The 21,369-nt window shown below is 44.4% G+C and overlaps 1 protein-coding gene across 2 annotated transcripts in view; it reads left to right on the forward strand.

Moving 5' to 3' along the window:
* Nucleotides 1-2,698, forward strand: part of VPS13D (vacuolar protein sorting 13 homolog D) — a 94,499-nt gene extending 91,801 nt beyond the window's left edge. For both annotated transcript variants that reach the window (XM_054394928.1, XM_054394929.1), the window contains 2 exons: nt 150-390; nt 1,195-2,698. In XM_054394928.1, coding sequence (XP_054250903.1) covers nt 150-390; nt 1,195-1,326 — 373 coding nt within the window. In that variant the 3' untranslated portion in view covers nt 1,327-2,698. The remainder of the gene's footprint in view (nt 1-149; nt 391-1,194) is intronic.
* The last annotated feature ends 18,671 nt before the right edge of the window (nt 2,699-21,369 follow it).

A 21,369-nucleotide genomic window follows, 5' to 3' on the forward strand; every position in this document is an offset into this window, starting at 1 on the left:
AATTCTAGACCATTTTAAATTGAATACAGATGAATTGTACATGTTACACCATTCCCTTTCTAAAAGGCTTCTAAAGGTCACTCTTAACAGATGAAGACATTTGCTAGTTTTTAGCTTCAAGTTTATAATTTCTTCTTTCTTCTTTGCAGCTTCATAGCAGTGGAGAACATAGACAGCTACTGTGTTCTCATTTCTTCTAAAGCTGTTTATTTTCTGAAGAGTGGTGACAACACAGACCGGGAGGCCATCTTCCTGGAAGTCAAGTATGACGATCTCTACCACTGCCTCGTTTCAAAAGACCATGGGGAGGTGTATATACAGCTGACCAAGAAAGCTGTGAACACAAGTAGTGGTGTAGCAATGCCAGGCCCATCCCAACAAAGACCAATGGTAAGGATCTAGCACCTGTTGTTTCATTCATGCAAGGTTTCTTTTCCCTTTGTGCTGGAAGTGTTTGTAGTAATTAGTGTTTTATCCTGTGCTACGTAACAATGAGAACTTTGTCAGCAGTGAAAATAGCTGCTGCCTAACAGGTTTAGGTGACAATAGAACTGGCTCCCTAAATTCCTGAGAAAAGTTGAAGGCAGAATCTAAAATACTCCTGCAGACAGAGAAGTTTTAGTAGAGAATGTGTATTGAGAAAGGCTTTTAACTTCACAATGCATGCATGAAACTTGGGTACCTTGCTGTCTCTTGACTCTTCCCCTATCCATAGTATTTCTGTACTGCAGAGCATCTGAGCTTGGAAGCAGTGTTTATGTCAATGCAAGTAAGTTCATCAGAGCCCTCACTTCTAAAAGCCATTACAGGGTTCTGGGGTTTTTTTTTGCTTCATTACAGTAGTTACTCAAGGTCCTGTTTTACAGGCAAGGTTACAAGCTCACCTCTGACCCAAGTCAGTTTACATTCCAAACAGACAAGCCAGATAAAAGGTAGAAGGGGAAGCAAAGGAGCTAACTTTAAATACTGCAAGACATTTTTGCTTTCACCCCAAAACACCTATCCCTGTTTACCTGTCTCTCCCTCTGTCAGTTCTTCCCTGCTTCAGTCTCAGCACTGAGGAGTCTCCACTGAAACATTTCTGTTCCTTTCAGGAGACCTCAAACCTAATCCCTTCAGTTAGTGAAGTAAAAACCATAAATATATTTTGCTTTTAGACAACAGCATTAAGAAAAATCACCTTTCTTTCTGCAGGTGAAAGTGAAATCTGAAGTGATTGCAGTAAAGCTATCTCAAGAAATAAACTATGCAAAGAGCCTTTATTATGAACAACAGCTGATGTTAAGACTCAGTGAAAACCAAGAACAATTGGAGCTGGACTCTTGAAACCTCTTCCTTACTGCCAGAGTGGACTGCAAGTGTCAGTCCAGAGCTGATGGTATTCTGTGACTGCAGGAACTACCACAAGGGAAGGGAATTAACCACTGTAGGATTTAGCTAAGTGGAATCACTGTGCACAGGAAAACAAGGGAGTGGGTTTTGGTTTTTTAAGGCACTAGTTGTGTAACAAAGGTGTAGCTGAAATGCACTTACTTGGTTCTGGGAGAAGCACTGTATTTTGCTAACCTGTATATATGTACGAGTGTTCATGTAAATAAGAGAGTACAAACCAGGGTGTTGGTATAAATACAAGTCTGTTTACTGTGTAAAGACATTAAAGGAGCTATATTGAGTGTTACTGCACTACCTGAAACTAGCCCTCCTCTCTTTTACCCTTGAGAAAGCTGATTTTCATGGTGCAGGAATGTACGTAAAGTTGAACAAACAAGAGTAAGCTGCAGCTGTTGAAGTTGTTTGGAGCTTTAACTCTGTGCTTAGGGTGCACTGTTTGGGGTTGGTTCTTGGGCTTTTTCCTTCAATCACTGGTACAGCTAAATGGACATCTGGTGTTGGACTGATGGTTCAGCCTCCATTTTAATAAAAATAATGATTTTTTGTTAAATATTGCAGTGAGGACTCACTCTATTCAATGACACTTTCACAATACCAGAAGACAAGAAGCTGGCTCTGTTCTGAGTAGAGCACTCAAACCTAGCAAAGTCTGCACTGCTGGCTGCCCCTGAATTGTTTTTAAAGTAGTTCCAGTGAGCAGCACTGGAAATGGAAATCTTGAACTTCATTTTTTTTTTTCCTCACTTGGATTAAGTGTATATGGTTAGCTGGTTACTGTGGAATTCTGCTGGCATTGGAAATGCCAGGAGGTGAGGGGAGAGGCAATCACTGCATCATTTGTCTTCAGGACAACCTCTTCAAAATTGGACTTTTTGAAGTAATAAAAATGTGGGTTTTTTCCCCGATGTTGTGCATCAAATCAGTATTTGTGTCTTCAGCCAGCCGCAGACTGAGGAAGGAGTGTACCTACATACCTTTATTCACAGCAACTCGATCTCCTTTTCACATCTGCTCCCTGGAGATGGCTCAGCAGCTCTGCACTACTCACCTGTGTAAGGTGCAAATATGAGCACACAACTGGTCTGAAACCACTAAGGAACCTGCCTTCTGAAAGTGTTATTTTGTAAGCCCTTGATTCAAAATAAGGAGCCCACTATAGCTTTACTTTCCACTTAGTTTACCTTTTAATATCCTTTGATAAAGGACTATAGGAGTGTTTTTAAGCTGAAGGTTAAGCTGATTCTCAACTCCTGCAAAGTGAAAGGCTGAGAATTGTTGTCTAAGGAGAAAATGCGCTATCAGTTGATGTGTGTATGGTCTGTGACTGGAATTCAAAGTCTATAAAGGTCCATGACACAAATGAAACTGATTTAATGCATCACTTTTGTATATCTCTCTGTATAATTTTTAAGTAAAATAAGGAATTCAACAAGTGCTTTGGCTCAACAGTGCTTTAACAATGTCAGTCCTCTTGGACTCTGCTTGGACTACGAGTGCCTGTTCTCTCCCTGCTTCTCTCCCCTGAAACCTTTTTTAATGCAGCAGATACCTCACTGCTAAAGATGGTAAGTAGATGGGGAAGGAAAATAAAAACTAGCTCAGGGAAATGGCTTGAATGCTTAAGGATTGTAACAATTATGGAGCTGAGGTGCAAACACCTGGAAAGTAGTTTGATAGTAGAGCCTGTGAGGGACCTGAAGTCAGGAAACCACAGGAGATGAGATATCATTTGTATATTTTATCTTTTGGACTGTGCCTATCCTTTTCTTTTGACCATTGGTAATTAAACATAACACTAATTAAACCTTTGAGAAGTGTTCCCACTAGCCTAGATGTGTATGAGTACCACAGGCCATCGGTGGCTCCAGTTAGTCCATACTGTTCCTGATCCTGTGCCTCTCCTGTGCATCATGGTGAAGTTCCTCACTTGTCTACAGCCAAGGCCGGTCTTCTCCCAAGGGTATACACTCAGGGCTGCTCACAAGGAGTCATGTGCAGGCAGAGCTGAAAGCAGCATATTGCCTCATGCACATTCCAAAACAAACAGAATCAGAACTTTGGCAGGTTTTTTTAAAGCACCAGTGATGTTATTTATTGCTGTAGCCCAACTATTTTTATATCATTCCAGAGCTCTTACTGTGGACATCCCATTGCTATTGGCACTACAACCATTATTACTCAGTGAATAAATAAAACTTTCAGATTCCAGGAGCCATATTCAAAAATAGTTTTCAGAGGATGTGGAGAATGTGTGTTACTCAAATCCTTAACAACTCTAACACAAGCTGTAAGCAGACAAGACAACATAATCATTCTATTTACCAGTCTCTGAAGTCCTTCATCTCCTGAGTCTTCTGAAGACTGAGCTCAACAGATGTAGCACATTCCACTGGTGGAGGTGTGACTGCTGCAGCCAGGGAAGCAGAGTCAGGATGCAGATTTCAGAGGTTGTGGACGAAAATGATGAGAGACAGCACCACAGCTTTCTGCCCCTGCCTGCTGTCCTTAGCACACAGCCAGGTCAATTCACGGAACATAATGCTCTCTCATGCCTCTGCTCATGGCTTTATAAAGAGCTGTTCACACTCTAGCAAAAATTAAATATGCCATCACCAATGCAGGTACTATTTCAAGCACCTTCTCACCATACAGTGATGCTGGGCTACACTCAGTTTGCTTCAGCCCCTTAGCTCTGATTTTATATGTATTTTACTGAGAACTGTAAAGCCTGTTCTTTGCCCACCCTGACCCAACTTGATTTTTGCTGGACTTGCTCCTGAAGAAATGTAGAATAAAGATTATTGACCTAAGAGCTATTTCAAGGTAATCCTGAAGAAGTGCAATAAATTGCTTCCACCCATGCTCCTCCTGTCCTTGCTTGCAAAACTCTTACGTGCAGAAACAGAAAATGACTGTATAGGACTGGAATGAAGAATTCTCCAAGCCAGCCACATGTCTCGAGGGGCCTGTCACCTACCTAGGCTATGCAATGCCACAGTTAAACAATACACTTCCCAAAAAATGGCACTTTAGGTATGAATATAATTTTATGTGGGAAAAAAAAATCCTAATATTTCTATCACCCAGACCCATGCAGTCTGCTGTCAGTAAAATAAGACAGACCTGTGACAGCATTAGGCAGCCAAGTTTTTGATGTGCAAGCTATACAGAAGAACACAGATGGCAATGTCATTTTATTCTAGAAGCAATTCTGGACAAGTGGAACTCCAAAAGTCCTTTTGTTCTGCCCTAAATCCACAGCTGTAGCTGCAAGCTTTCATTTTGTTGCCCTGTATCTGACAAAGCAATCAAAACATGGAGCAGTACTATTTTGGATCATATTGTTTTAAGCTCATAGCTAACAGGAATGTGACAAAGCCACCAAGAGACCTTTTTGCTGAGGAAACAGTGTTACTGGCAAACAAGCTGGCAATGTAAAAGTACAAAGATACAGGGAACATGCACACTATGGCTGCTAAAGGAAGAAAACCCCACTGCACTCACTAGTACCTGATATGGTAACCAAATGTAACTCCTGGATACAGGCCTCAGCTGGCAACAGGCTCTAGCACAGTGTAGGTGGGATAAGTATCTCCTCATTAAGGTGTCTGCTTGCTTGCTGAGCCTGGAAGAAGAGAAATGAATTGCTTAATAATAAACTGGATAAAGGGGGGAAAAAGTTTGATAACTTTCAGACACTCAAACCAGGGGCGAGGCTCTGCATATACTTAGGCATCTTACTATGGTATGATCAGGCTGAAACAGTTGTTTTGTTACAGTCATTACTGGATCATAAGCAACTCTGTTACCTGTTTAACAGCCATTTATAAAGTCAGTGAAACAGGAGGCAAAAAGTGACATTTGCCTGACAATAGGTAAACAGCGTGCATGATGTGACCAACATCCTTCCCCCTTCCTTTTCCCAAACATATTCCCAATACATCAGCCAGCTGATCCTTACTCTCTGAGCAGCCTGTGAATGCTGTTTACCAAAAAAGTGCAGTGCTTACATTTTTGTGGAGAGACTGTAAGTGGGTAAAGGGTCCATATCTCAGAAGAGAGGAAGAACTGTAACATTCCCCTATAACAAAGAGCTTTCCTAGACTGCATGATGGCTTTCAGCACTGATCTATTTTCTGATCAATAGGATCACTTTCTAGGATTTTAGGCCAATTACATTTGGTTTTTTACCTGTTTCTCTCTCTGTTACAGCTTAGCACTGTCTTCTTTCCTACAGCACACAAACCACTAGATGATTCCTCTAGGAATAACCTCACCTGCTCTGCTTCTCAGAAGAACATGCCTCTATTTGCTAATTACCATGACTTCACCTCTCGTACCTGGGTCTGAAAAAGCAGATTTCTAGCAGTGTGGTCTCTTCAGGTTGCTGGCTGCTGCAAAGAGAAAACCAAAACACGTTTTAATTAAGTCAACAATTGCTCAAAATTCACTCATACAACTCAATTTCTTACAAAGAGTAACATTCTGTATGTGTGCATGCTTAGGTAATTCTTTTTTTCTTAATACACAGCCCACACACATCCCCCTCACAAATGTATGTATATATAACCATACTGGTAGGGTTTTTTTTATCTTGAAAAGTGATGGCCATACTCCAAATTCTTCCTCAATGTAATTCTTAGAAAGAAGGGACATCTAGACTTAGTTTTATGTTAAAAAAAAAGTACGTAAACAAATAAAATTCAAGCTACACACAGAGCTTTGGATTCCAGCCTAGTCTCTGTAAAATTCAGGCTTGACAGCAGTCTCTTAATTAGTAGCTGTTATGATGCTTAATTATATCAAATGCAGGGCTAGGAGCAAACCATTTTCAAATCCCCACTTGTATTACTGGTTCACAGCTTTATTCCAGCCTACTGGTAGCTGCCCCAATGCCCTGATGATAGCCTTAGGAAGGGAATGGAGCTGAGCAAATGTTTCATGACCAGAGGGACCTGCCCAGTTTGACAGAGCTGTGTGCTTGTCACAGCTCTCCCTCAGCAGATTTTTCTGAAGTGGGAGAATGTGAGGAAAGCCCAGCACCAGATGTGTACACAACAAGGCTGGGTCCTTGCACTGTGACCAGCTCTGCACGTGCCTGGTGGATGCAGCAGTGCAGTGTTCAGCCTATGAAAGGAGGCTTTGCCAACAAGCATAAAAAGGTTACTTGCTAACCCTTGACGAACACGGGGTGGGGGAAGGAAAGAAAACGACCTTTTTTTATATTTTGCTCTTTTTCTCAGCAGCACTACAGCACATTCTAGTATAGAAACAAAAATAACCTTGGAGCAAGCTGCAGTTACATAAGAGCCAGATGCCTGCCACATTATATCAGAGCTATTAATGGCCCCTTGCACAGTCAGGGTGTCTCAGTGCCATCAGACTCCAGTATCACACTGGGCTTTTGCTGGGTTATTTTTCTCTGCAGCTGACACACTCCTGCCCAAGCAGCATGCCCAGCACAAAGAGTTCTTGCAATGGGGAAGAATAACCCTGCACCTCAGGCCTGCTCTGGCCTGACTCAAAAGTCCTGAAAGACCAGGAGGGCAGTAAACAGCTTTCATGTGCCTGCACAAATGGGATAAACGGATGGGTCACCCAAAGGACAAGGACTAGGAACGGGAGCTACAGAACTGGTCCTGCACACTGGAAATGCCAGCAAGAAACAAGTCCCCCGGATGCTGCAGCTGTAAAGAAATTGTAACAAACAGAAATCTATCACACCAACTGTCCTCAACCCTTCAGACAGCAGCAGCAAACACTTGCTCTGAGTTGGGAAGGTGACTCACCATTCCTAACCACTGCTGCCTCAAGACCCCTGGCCAACCATCACCACTGGCTATCAAAATAATGACATAAGAAGAAATTTGTGCCTGCAATTTAGTTTTGGTAGGATGGAAAAACAAAAACAACAAACAAACCACAATTTGCAGGTCCAGACTCCCACCCCAGCCTTATTTTAGCAAGGTCAGGCCCCTGACATTGTAATTCAAATATCAGGAGAACACCACCAGTGATGTTTTCCTTCTGCTAACGGGTAACTTTCAATAACCCTTTGTGTCCCAGTACATGTTTTCAGGATTGCTTTTAATCTCAAAGCATGGAGGGAACAGAAATGTGGAGATTATATTTAGCACTAGGTTCTGTACCAGAATATGTCTTCATCTGTGGTGTAACAGCAGCTGCACTATGAGTCTTCAGAGGGTTCTGCAGAGACAGCATCCTTACAGCCCATGGTCAGACAGGTGCGTGGAGAACACAAGTACACAATACTGGATGTAAACTAATAGAAGTATTGTTTCTGACCCAGCCTAGTACAAAGCTGATCTGCAATCATGCTATTTATTTACTGCTTCTTAAGGGCTTCTCCAACCTGTACCAGCCTCAGTACCACAACCTAAAGTGTGCCACCTTGTTAGTCAGCTTTGTGGCAGGAGAATCTCCTACTCACAGTGCTCACTCTTAGTTGTTGTAGTGTGGCTCTAGTTACTACTTGTACATTGTGCTTCACTGATTCCAACTACTGATCCCGCCCATTAAAAAGACTATTTTAAACCACAGTACTATCCACCTGGAGAAACTACCTGCTGATAAAACTTTGTGAGCAAAAATAAACAGCTGCCAAGTTCAGAATCACACTGAGATCATACCAAGCGCTGACATTTATAAGCAGGTTTAAGAGCTCACTCCCCAACTCTGAGCTTCCTGATTTCAAATGCTAAATCCATGGAATACTCAGACCTTCTCCCCACTTTTTTTTCCCCCAGTAACCGCCTTTTTGCTCTCTCCTCCAAGCACATAACCACAGCAAAGCTGATGTGCAGAACATGTATTTAGACAGAGAAACCCAGCATGCCTCAGAGCACATACAGAAATTCCCACAGCACCAGCAGTTTTGGATACACTCAGGATCTGAGCATCCCTTGTCACACACCTATTTGGCTATTCACCATCAGTGACAGGCAGCTCAGTACTGCACTTGTGCCTCAACTGTACAGTCACCCAAGCATGATGGTGTCACTGCAGGGTCTGTTTGCTGGGGGTTCCTGTGGAAGTTCAAAACAACAAACCCAAAGCACAAGAATACAGTTCCACACCCTGCCTGCTGGAGCAAGCCTTCTAGACTGGACTGCTATGGGCAGAAAGCAGGTTTCTCTGCATCTGTCACAGAAAATGCTGCAAGATGAGCAACCTGCAGCAGAAGTCATGCCACTGAGTGACTGATGATCAATGCAAGCTCAGCACAGTGCCTGCAATCTGCACAGAACAAGCACCTGCACCCTTTTCTGCGTTGCATTCAGCAACACCTCTCCCCACCACCTGCTCTGAACAGTCAGTAATAAGCAACAGGTTTCTCCCGTGAGCAAGAAACCCAGAAGAGCCTCAGCACTTGGTCTCACAAAGACAAGCAGAGAAAAGGTACTTCTGGAGGTCTGGCTCCTGTTCAGGAGAGAAATGTTTCCCTTGGCTGATGCAAGTTGCTCAGGCTGAGCGTGGTAAGAGGCTGAAGAAGCCAGCTTTCCATTCCCTCTTCCATTACTCTTTTTGATTGGCACTTTAATGAGGGCGCCAGGGGTCGACCCCCTGCCAGGGGGCTGGTTCATGCCCCGTTTATCTCACAGTCCATGTAAGACTAAAATAACACGCCAGGCTGAGTTTCACTGGCTTGTGATCCAACAGCCCACCATGATGGATTGAGTGACTGCAGCAAGTTGGCAGCTAAAGTGTGTTGTAACAGTATCTTTCTGTCAGCACAACACAATGGATTTGCTGATTCCTGGGTTTTCCCGGTGTTCACCCTCACCACTGCCTCACCATTTTCTAAAGTTCATTTTCCAGGGGGCTGCAAAGTGATAATAAATAACACACCAAAGGGTAACGCCAAGCTTTTCTTCCCCTCAACTATCCTACTGCTGACAAAGTAGAGGTTGTGGTGCCAGCTTTACTACACACACAAGAACAGCCATAAATCCAGCTGCTTTTCCAGGAAGGAAGAAAGGGGGCAGCTCTATTGCTCTTTTTGGTGAGCTCACTCTGCCAGGCCAACACATGCCACAGGGGACTTTTCACCACTGAGCAGCACTGAATACAACCCAGCGCACAGGGAGGCTGCTACATGAAGAGGTTCTCTCCAGGAGAGGCTCTTGGCTTATCTGGGGGCTAAATACAGGCTGCAAGCAAGTCACAGTCCTTGTGATCATCTGACTGATTTGCACAGCTTAGAACGATCAAAATAACCCATAAGTGAGCTAAAAAGTCCAGGAATGCTGTGGGAGGGATGGATTATGCTTTAGATCCCTTTCTTTAATAACATATCCTTTTATTTCCTCTATAGGCAAACCCCAAACACAAGAGGGTTGGGGATTTTTTTCTCTAATAAACTGAAGTACTAGGGAATTGATGGAATACTTATTAATCATCTGAAGAGGTCCTCTGTGTCCTCTTACTAAGACCTTGTCTCTCTGCCCTGTTTCCTAAATATCCTTTCCATTCTCCTTGCCACTGTCTGTGAAATGAACAACTTGCCTCCAACTCTAGGGACTACGCTCTAATTTTCAGTTGTTGCCATCCCAACCCCTCCCAGCAAGGATAAGCAAATGAGCTCCACAACAGAAGTGGCTTTTCACTTCCTCTAACAGGGATTTTTGACAGCACAAATTTCAACAAGCTAACAACTCTGCCACCCCTCGAAGTCAGACTAACACCCCGCCCCCAGGGCTAATAAATAGGGAGGGTGAATGCTGCTTTCCTTGCTCAGGGGAGAATGGGGTTTGTCTGTTCTAGGCCTTGTATGAGACAGTCTAACACAGCCAAAAATATCTCTCAAATCAGTGTCAGAACTTCAGCAGCCCTAACACCAATGTGTTCCGAAATATCTCATTGCAGACATACAGAACTGATCCAGCCTCAACCTTTTCCATCTCTAGGACTCCAGATCCATCTAAGTCTAAATCAAGTGTGTTCCTGCTTGCAGAGGAAATTACAAAGAGAGAGAATGAGCAAGGAAAGTAAAAGAAATGAGAATACAGATATGGAAGGGACCTGGGCTGGCAGGATCAAGGAATAATCCACAGGGATACAAAAAGAGAAGTACATGGTGAGGAAAAGGGGCCCATCCGAGGAGCTGCTTGAAGAAAGGCTGCTCTCAAAGACAGCTTCCTGTTTACATGGACAACACAACTCACTGCACAATACAGATTCCAATCTGTGGTGCTAGAGAAACAAGCCTGGTCAGTTGAACATCTTCAGTTGTGAAAGAAGAAATGATCACAGCTACAAACCGGAACGGCAGCAGCTCACAGGGTCCCTACTGGTGCAAGTCTTTGCTAGCACAGTGTGAAATTAGCCTAATTCTTGGCAGAACTCTAGAGATTCCTATTTGTGCACCCCAACACCATAGCCTGCAAGACACATTACTCATCTAGCTTTGAACGAGAGACTGCAAACACCACCAGCAGAGCCAAGCAGAAGATGTGCTGTGAATGTGGCTTGACACTTCACTGAAGCTGCCAGCAGTCAATCTACTTCCCTTGTTTCTTCAGTTCCAGCCTGTATCTGCCTATGCAAGTTGCTGCAGCCAAGCCCTAAATGTTCCTCTGGGGAGAGCTAGATACTTGCACCTTAGCACAGACATACAGAAGAGGGCATGCTGAGCCTACAGCCAGAAAGCTTGGGAATTATTAGGAAAAATGAGTGGGTGGGGGAGCTCAAGGGACCAGTGGGAGGATGTGGGAAATCAGCAAAACTGATTTGAATAACTGGTAACAATTATTAGATCTTTTTTGGTATGAATCATCTCTGAGACATCATTTAAATGATGTCACTTAAGGGACAGTCAAAAATACAGTAGAAGAAACAGACCTGCCATGACACAGGGGTTTTGAGCCACAAGGTGAATGGCCAAACAGGTCTGGGAAACTTCACCCACATGTCTAAACAGAAGCAACTCTTGTGGGGAATACAAACTCTGACAGATTAGACAAGCAAATCTGTCTCTAGGAAGATTATGATGTCACTTCATGCTCTGCTGAACCTGCTCAAACTGTTAGAAAAGCGTTGGTCTCATTTATCTGATGACCACCTTGTCCTATCCCCTCCCTAGTGGTGGAATTTGCATTTGAAACTACAGGTTGTAAAATGAAGCCAGCCAGAACCAAACCAGAACAACCAAATATCCACCCAAAAGAAGCAAAGAAATGAGTTTGAACAGAACCCAACCTCTGACTGGGCTCATCAAACCTGCACCAGTGCTCCTGTCGTTGCAGGGGAAGGGGCAGCAGAGAGCAGTGCTGCCTTATGCAGATTCTGACTGCTGCTCTTATGTTTCTGAACCACAAGAAGAAAAACTGTCTGATAAACAACCAGTAGCACCAGGCAGGCTCAGGAACCCAGCGGCAACCACACTACAGTTCAGACTCCCTTTCTCCACACCTTCTAGCATGCCCATGCCAGTGCGATCATGTCAGCCCAAGCTCCTGTCCTCCCTCAGTGCCCAGGAATTTGAGACACCATGGGAGATGCTGTCAGTATTATTTTGAAGCCAATCACCCAACATAAACCTGGCAGTGGCTGAGGAGCTTTACGTGAACTGACATTTACATGCAGTCCAAGAAGAACATGACCTCCTTCCCAGATACAAAATGCAGGGTGGAAATCACCATTCTGCACTGAGCAGAGCAGGAACTGAAAATACTGCTGCAGGGAGGCTCACAGCTTCCTGAAGTCAGAGATTATCTCTAGGTTTACACAATGCTCTCTCCATTTTAGACACAGAGCTCCTGGCATTTACCATTTGCAAGTGTACTACTGGCTAAAATTCCCTAAGGGGAGTTTCAAGGACCCCTGGTTTATGGAATTTAGGTGTGCACACAGAAAAATACAGGACTTAGCTCCCAGAAACACTATGCATTAACTTCCCTTACCTATGATGAGTGAAAAGGAAAAAAAGGAAGATAGGAAGAGAACTTGGAAGTCCCCATTTCAAACCAGTGATTTTTAGTCTAAAATCCAGGCTGAAGTGCTTCACCAGGCATTGCTCTCCAACAAACCATCCAAACTACAAAGCAGAGAAACAGTCTAGGAAAGCACATCAAAACCTTCAGCCTCACCACTACACACTGACTGTGGTGGAACAACTACTGGAAAAAAAAAACAGTAACTTCAATTTGCTTGGAGCTTTCTTGGGAGACAGGGAGAGGAAGCAGTAGGGATTGAGGAAAGGGTCAATGGAACAAACTCAGCTCTTGGTTCCATATCACACCCCTGGAGCAAAGCCACTGCATGGAGGTGAATCGAGTAAGAACCCAAGTACACCATGTTTGGTTATCAATATGTATTAGTAAGACAAAAATGAAGCTTAATGGTTAGCATAATGCTATGTTTTTACAACATCTGTCAGCAATTATTTGTATTTACTTGCATTGCAAACAGAAGAAAAGTCAGAGAAATATAAACACCAGAATTCATTGAATTCCCACCAGTCTTGTGTTTTCCCACAAAGAATCTCTAATCATCCCTCTTTAGACACTGTCATTTGTTCCTTGCCCTCTCCCATATGGAATTGCTTCCCCATCTTCTATAACCTGAAATTACTGGTCCTTGTTCTACACTGGAGCGAATAATGACTAACCCCTCTGCAATTAACTTCAGTTCTCTTAAGACAGCAATTAGAACTATAATATTTCTTGGACTCAAAAGAGCAAATCAACCCCCTTTCAGCTCCTGCTCTCCCTTTGGCCATGCTTTACACTATTAAAGAGGAGGCAGGGAGAGCAAGGGTTGTGCTCTACTTGGGCTGTACTCCACCTGTGCAATGCAGGGTGAGGAACAGGTTAGCTGGGTGAAAAGTTCACTGCAAGCTGAGCTGTCTGTTTCTCTTGCTTAATTTATCCAATATTTGGCTAACCTTGCTCTGAACCCAGCCCCCAAGACCCCCTTCCTCTCATCCCTCCCCAGCGGGTTCATGTCAGCCAAAGACACCGCCTCTTATTCCCTTCTCCCTGACCCTGGTGAATGGAGCGGGGGCTGGGACAGAGGGCCAAGCACAGAGTGAGAGCCTTTGCACTGCAGAGATAATGATTATTTATGCTCTGAACTTCAGCAGGCCTCATCCTCAGGAGCAAACAGAAAAGCTCTACAGTCAGCAACATTGCCTGATAATTGTGTTCGAGCTTATCAGTCCTCCCAAGGCTGGATGGCACCTCCCCTCCTCTGTACCATGTAGCTCTTCCAAGGATGTGGTACTTCCTAGGGCAGCTTAGGATAGATGCCTGATGCACTCGGACAGCCCTTGCAAGGGGACTGTCACACTGTTTCTATCACTGTCATGATCTCCAAGATTAGCCCAGAACATCCATTACCCCATTTCTGCAGCTGTAGATCCTCAAAAGCAACACAACAGATATACTTAAAATACTGCAAAGAACAGAGCAATAGCTGCAGCAACAGAGCATAAGCAGGAAGACCCTGGATGGGTCTTCTCCCCTGAAATCCCATGAAGTCAGTGAGGCAAAGGCTGGGGTAGTGAGATGTGCTATTGCTGCTCGGTGGAGAAAAGCGAGTCTCAATCCACAGACCTTTATGCCCCTACAAGCTACTCACACTACAGAACACAGGAAAGGTTCTGCTCAGAAACTGCAGAGCAGTTTCCCTTTCTGGGATAGTCTACAGCTCTCCCACACACTCTCCTCCTGTACCCAACAACGTGTGCCAAGAACACCCTGAAGTTGCCCCCACTGTGCAGGCAGCAGCAGGGCACTGGTTCCACCTCCTAGAAAACACATCCAACACCACCTCTTGATCCAACACGTCAGAGCTCACTATCAGGTGATGCAAACCACTGGAAAAGCTGCCCAAGAACACACATTTCTGGCAGGCTTTCATTATTTTCCCGCTGGGCTCAGGACTGCTCTGGGGCAACACAAAGCGTATTTGATGACCTTCTCAGTGACTGGAAATATCACCAGAAAACAGCACACAAACCAACCTGCAGAGCTTTCACTGCCCAGCTGAGCAGCAACTACTCTCTTCCAGGTTTAATCTTGGGACTGTCAAGGATCAACACACTTTTATACCTGCCTGCTGGCAGTCTCTATATGGAGGGGCGAGTTAGGATGTGACTAGACTCTGCTAATTGAGAAGAATAAATGTTTCCTGCAAATCTTTAAGTCGTCATACTCTTTGGCCTGACAAAAGGACCTTATAGCTGTTCCACAGCTTTGATACATTTAAGCTGCTTTAGCTCCAGTAGAAACTCTCACAGAACAACTTATTAATCCAAATCACCCCAGTGCCCCATTACTGCTCTGTGTGTACAGGGATATTCAGTTTCTGTCCCACTAATGTAGGGTGGGGAAGGGTAGCTGGGACACAGACATGCTGCCTGACAGCTTTACAGTAAGTGGAAATTCCTTGTGGTCTAAGAATAATATTAAAGTGGCTTCTCAGGATCAGCAAATGACCTCGCCTTGACACATGGCTTCATGTGTCTGGAAGCAGTACAGACCAGAGTAGTTCTGACGTGGTCACTAATTCAGTGACACCATCCATTTCAGTCCTCACTGCTCCCACGCCAAGGTTAGCAAAAGACCACTTTGCAACAAAGGGTCCTTGTCATTAGAGGAATCTAGGCCCTTTATCAAAGAGCAAGATCCAGCATCCCCCACCTGACCCCTGGATATTTTCAAGGCATGAAAATTGCTAGGAGCAGCCAAGAGAGTGTGTCAGGAAGGCATCAAACTTCAAACTGCTCTGTAAGAAAGCAGAGGATACACACCAAACCCTTAGCCCACAATGTATAACCCACACAGTATCTGTAACTCTCATCAGCAGGTCCAGCACAGATACACTGCATCAGGATAACAAATCTATTAAAGTAACAGAAAATAATTTCCACACAAGGAGTTCCTTGTGCAACCTTTCAAAGCCTTTGTGAGAGATTTCAACACATCTTGAAACTCTTCACAGACAGGTAAAAAGGCACAGGGTCTATACAGATGTCAAAGACATAAAATGAATTGCAGAGTTCAAGTGCCACACATCCCAGTACTTTGCTGTTCCATCCACCACAGAGGAAAAATACTTCAGAAGGTAACACATCAGCACGGGAAAACTGAAGGCAAGATGAACTGAAACGCAGCTCAAATCGTTTACACCTTGAGGTTTAAGAATCACCTCATTAAAACAAACTATAGGCGGTGATCTTAACCTGGCCTACCCCCAAAAAATCCGCTGTTTGCCAGCAACAGAAACGAGCTTGTGCAAACCTGCCGGCCAGTGCTCGCTTTCACTGTAGAAACTACAACAACTAGCACGACAATCAACATCAGGTGGAGCTTTAAAGGAAACCAAAGGCCGCTTTTTACCTTCATCAATTGCAAGGCTTCTGCTGTTCGTGAAAAACAGAACAAACCAAACCCAAACACCTCCGCCCTCTTTTCCCAAAACCCTTGGAGGGCAGCATCGTAAACTGACGTTTCAGTCCCTCTGACAGGTTCTTTTGTTCTGGCAGAGGGCTACAACCTGGAGGAAAGCTCTTTTCCTACGATCACAGACAGACTTGAACAAACATAAATCCTCAGCTTGCATATGTTTAGGGTTCAACGCACTTCCACTTGCTGCCCCTGGTCATGGACGCCTGCCTGGATTAACTCTGAGAGGAGACCCTCGGACCAAGGGCAAGCTAATTACCGAGAACAGATACTGCGCTTAAAGCCAAACGGAATAAAATTAAGGGCAATGAGATGCGAATTGCCCCATAGCTGGACAATGCCCCCCCCCCGAAGCCATCCATTGGCGAGCCGCAAGGCTCGGGCCCTGTCTCCGCTCCCTGGCTGGGGACATGTCGCGGTTCAGCCTCACCTGCAGCAGGGGGTCGGTTGCAGGACTCCCCTCCCCAACACACACGCCCGAAGAATCAGCGACGACGAGCACGCGTCCTCGCTTTTTTGGGGTGGGGAGTTAAACGCCATCCCGCCCTTTCTGCTCACCTCAGGAACCACCTGCTCCCGACCGGCCTCTCTGGAAGGTTCCACGGCGCGCCGCACGGCGGCCCGAGCCGCTGCGCTTCCGGTGCCTGTGGCCCGGCAGGGCGCTGCGGGGCGCAGTCCGGGCTGGGGGTAGGATGGTGGAGCCTACGGCTTCCATAGCCCTGCCAGCGGCACAGGCGTGACTCCGGCAGGCCCAGCGCGGAGCCGTGGGGTTGGACTGGAGGGACAGCACGGTGCCGCAGTGTTTGGACAAGGATCTCAGGCGTGGGGTCGGCGGGAGATGGAGGGACGGCGGCGGGTGCTCGGCGGGAGCGGGAGTTTATCCCCCCGGCCAGGCAGCGTCCGAGGGCCGCGGCCAAGACCAACCGTCCCACAGGCGGGTTTGCTACCTACTGAGCAACCAAAATAATAAAAAATTGCCAACATGTGGAATCTATTAGGACATTTAAAAGGAATTCACGTTCATTGTTTCACTTGAAATATAAAGGTTATAAAACTTAATGGCCACATGACAAGGAAACTATATGAAACACTCGGAGATTTACAGAGCAACTCTTATGCTCTTTAGGCATGTGGCCTGAAAATTGCTTTACAATAGGCAATGCAACCTGTGGCTTGAGCACTGAGGTTTTCTGGCAGATTTGATTTTGTGTGGGGTGGTTTTTTTTTTTCGTTTTTTTTTTTTCTTTTGACCTTGCAGACTGGTATTCAGTTACCACAGCAGCTCCAAAGTAAAACAGAAACACAGCTTGTATCTTCTTTCAAGTATTTATTTCATTTGTCCTGTTAATATCAAATAATGAAAGGAATTGTAAGGATTTTGAAAGGGGTGGGGGTGTCTAAAAAATGAAAGCAGGAGAAATACAAACATAATGGCTTAATTTCTCACAGCATGTGCGGTGCAAATGAACAGTAAACACATACCACAGAAAAATGCAAACAAAGGCTATGTTTGCTGAAAGTTCCAAGAAAAAAAAAAAACAAAAACACCATCCTGAGTGCCCCCAAGCAAACATTTCTGTGATTAAATCCTCAGAGCCTTTGCATTTCTAGGCCAATTTAGCACAGCTGGTATCTTCCCCCATCCTCCAGAACACACCTAGCAAGCTATCAGGGAGGATCCAAAGGGCCAGGTTTTCAAGGTTTGTTTTGTTTCAAGGCATGAAAATGTTGCAATTGTGGCATTAAGAGGAAGAGTAATCTAATCTACAGGTCACGTACAAGTGTGAAAACCCACTCACAGATTTGTCAACAGGGTTTGTCTGTGCAGAGAGAGATAATTAAGACAGCAGCAGTTCAGGGGCAAAACACTATATTTTGCTGGGCTTGTCAAACCTGGCCCTTAGCAAGTGTCTCTGAACCACTGACCAGGCACCTAGGACCTAGGCTGCTGTCATGGAAAGGCTTTAGGCTGAGCCCAAGGGTTATACCATCAGTGCAATCATATATTGCCTCACTCTGTGGCACCAGCCAAGACTGCACAGCTTTCTGTTTCACCCTTGCCTTATATATACAATAAAAACTGAAAGGCTGTGGTAAGGCATGGTTTGCAGAGGTGTGTGTCTGGCAGTTTTGATAGGTAAGTTTCACTCTTCCAAAGTGAAGAGGGTGAATATCAGATTAATCAGAGCATCAGGTGAACTGAGTTATACTCAGCAGCCAGCACAACCCCTCTGCTGATGCACCTGTGCTCTCTGAGCAATCAGGCATCCTGCTCCTTTTCTACATTATTTCACTTTCCAAATTTAAGTGGCAGTGCAGCTCTATTCCACTTGAGGGTTTATTGTCTTAAATGGACTAGAGGTGAGTATACAGCAAACCCCAAAACCTCCATCATGCCATTCCCCTTGTATGGAAGGATGCCATGCCCTCATGTCAGGAGGTCACACTTGTATTAATTCACTATTTCTTGGATCAGCATAGTGTGATTTTTTAATTCCCTGATAATCCAAGGCTTAGAGAGAGGTGACTTAGTGAAAGACACAAAGCCACTGTGAAAATGTTCTGCTATAAATAAAGGCAAATGCACTTTTGACAGTATCCCAGTTTAGGATTTTTCCCTTGAAAACGTCTATAAGCACGTTTTTGATCACAAGATTGGAATATGTCATGAGAACACACTTAACACACATTTGCATTAATACTGTTGCCAGAAGCCATCTCAGTCATCATCAGACATACTGGAGCCCCTAGAAAGCTTTCTGAGGGATTGGAAGGCATCCAGCCAGGGGAAAGCAAAGCCACCGTGTGACTTGGATGGCCAGTTCCACAGGAAAACTCCATTAATGAATGGCAAGCACTCAAAGTGGTGGTTATGGTGAGTAGCTTGCAAGCAATGCATTGGCCATTAAGTATATGAAGTATTTGATAAATGAAAATTTGAAAGAAGTCTGTTTAAAAGTAATCCAGTGAAGGCAAACAGGCCAATTTTACAGCCAGGATTCCCCATGCCAGGCAGCACTGCTAGCTGTAATGCAGAGCACTGGGCTGTGAGTTGCCCATCCAGCCTTACAGCATAGCCAGTGTGGTATGCACTTCATACTGCAAAAGAACAATTTTAGCAGTCACTAGAACCATCCATTTTGATATTCCTGAATGGTAAATTACCAGAAGAAATCAAACAGCAGTGCTGGAACCCCGCAGTTCAGGGCTTGCACCAGATTTCCTTTAGTCACAGATGGAAAGGGTACATGTGCTTTACTGGGTGTTTATTTTCCACTTCAGTGCTGATCTATAAATGCCAGTGGATCTGCAGTTCAGGCTCAGCAGGGCTGTTGCACCTAAATCCATTGTTTGTGGGCTTTTCCTGCACATCCTGCCCATTTCAGCAAAACCCCCTTTTTACTGCTTGACTTTTATCTTCTGATTCCACCTTTACCCATCAAGTGAGTTATGGCCAACCCCTACCTTCCCAGTTCAAATCCTGTAGGTGTTCAAAAGCATATCAACTCCTTAGGCAGACTAATGCCAGTTCTCTGGGCTTTTGTACTTTTAATGCTCTAAAGGAAGCTGATCTTGAAGATATTTGGGACAGATTGCAGATGTATCAGGAGGTGTGGACACAAGCATGCATAGGTGAGAGACTGCCTGAAGGGAAGGTGCAGAGGAATAATCTGCATGCACAGCATTCTGGCTCAGAAGCTCTCAAACACAGTCCTCTCCAACAGGAACAACTGGAAGAGACAGATAAAATAATGAAAAATGAAGGGATCATCAAAAATCAGACCTAATATAAACCAAACTAAAATAAACTCAGCATGGCTTCTGTGGCTCATTCAGAGGAAGATCTTTGCTGAGAGTTCATTTGCAAGAAATCAGCTCACTGAAGGAGAAAGACAAAATATAACATCCTCTGGTGTGTGCTATTAGGAGCCATTGGCAAATCCGACTGACATTATGAAGAGGTTTTTAAAGAGAAATGTTCCCCTACCAGACTGTCACAGGAAACATGACATCTCCAGCCAGAAAACACCACTACTCCTAAATACTGGGGTTAGGAGTCTGAAAGAATTCAGATGATTTTCTTAATTGATGTAAGGAATGAGAGCTGTGAGGAGTGCTTGTCTGGACTGTAGATTTACAGAAGTTACAGTTCTATAATTTGTTTGAATGGAGGAGATGTGTATTGGGAAACTTAGAACCAGAATGAAGCTGCATCGACTACAAAAAAGAATCAAAATGAGCTCAGAAGGCTTAGTGCTATAATCCTATAATGATGGAAGCAGAGCATTCTATTGAATGATTAAACTTAGCTGTTTGGACATGACTTCTTTGGTTTTTCACGTGTGTAACAACTTCTGCTGCAGGACATCACCACTTCATTTCATTTCCCTGTGTTAGCATCAGATCCCTCCTATAATCAAGGCTATGTTTCATTTGATGAACATGCTTGTGGCAACACGACAATGGAGAAGGTGAGTGGGTTACAGGGTTATGGTTTTTTTTGGTTTAGGGTTCAAAAGTATTGTAATAGTTGATGTGGGTGAGGAAGGGTGTTTTGCAAGAGCAAACAGCTGAGATTCAGATCACAAAGACTGAATACTCAAGAATATTAGAATATTGAAAGTTACCAATTACTCAGTCATCAAAGCACACACAGTATTGCTTGCTGCTCTCTCTCTCCTGTCTTTTGTATAGCCTTTTAGAACAGTAATAGAATATTGCCCAGCTCTGCAAGTATTCTCCATGAATGTGCAGCTCTGATGGGAGTCCAGAAAAGACCATGAGGTGTTTTATTCCTGGGGAAAAGACAGACAAGCAACAGTTCACAAACTTGATTTGTGATTCTATTGCTGATTTGAGTCAAACATATTCTTCCAACTTTATTTATTACTAACAAGAGGAAATGTGGTCTAAGACCTCACAGAAACAACTAGGAGATGCTGTGGCTTCTCTTCCGGGTACCTGAGAGAGTCCTCTCCATTCTCTGAGGCTGACACTGAACCAAGTAATTGCTTTGTTCTCTGATGGATGGGGCTTTTTAACAGCACTTATTTTGCTACACTCAGCAGCTGAGAGAGCAGAGACAATGAGCTTGTCACCTCTGCTATTACTTGTAACAGGCAAAGTTGCAGGGGGTATAATGACCATGTGAATGAACTGGCTTGGCTAGGGCTTGGCAGCATGAAATCGGCATTCTCAGCAGGCTCCAGGAACAGGAACTCTGTGTTTGGATATCACTTGTTTTCCATTTTATGACCACTTCCATCTTCTGTCAGCATTCTTCTGAGATGAGCCCTTTTTATTTTAAACCCTTATTCCACGTGGCAGTGCTTTTCACATTGCCAAAACATCCCAGAAATGCTGTCACTGCAGTCCCCTCTCTTCACTTGCCTGGCAAAGGTAGCAATAGATTGCTCCTTTTCTTGCAGCTAACGTTAATAATGTGCCACAACAGTGTCTGGGAACACTCAACAGATCAGCAGCAACGCCCAGAGCAGAAGCAGCAGCTGGTGGCTATGCTCCAACACGCCTAATGCTAAAAAAGGAA

This window comes from Indicator indicator, chromosome 32, assembly GCF_027791375.1.
Source record: "Indicator indicator isolate 239-I01 chromosome 32, UM_Iind_1.1, whole genome shotgun sequence".
NCBI lineage: Eukaryota > Metazoa > Chordata > Aves > Piciformes > Indicatoridae > Indicator > Indicator indicator.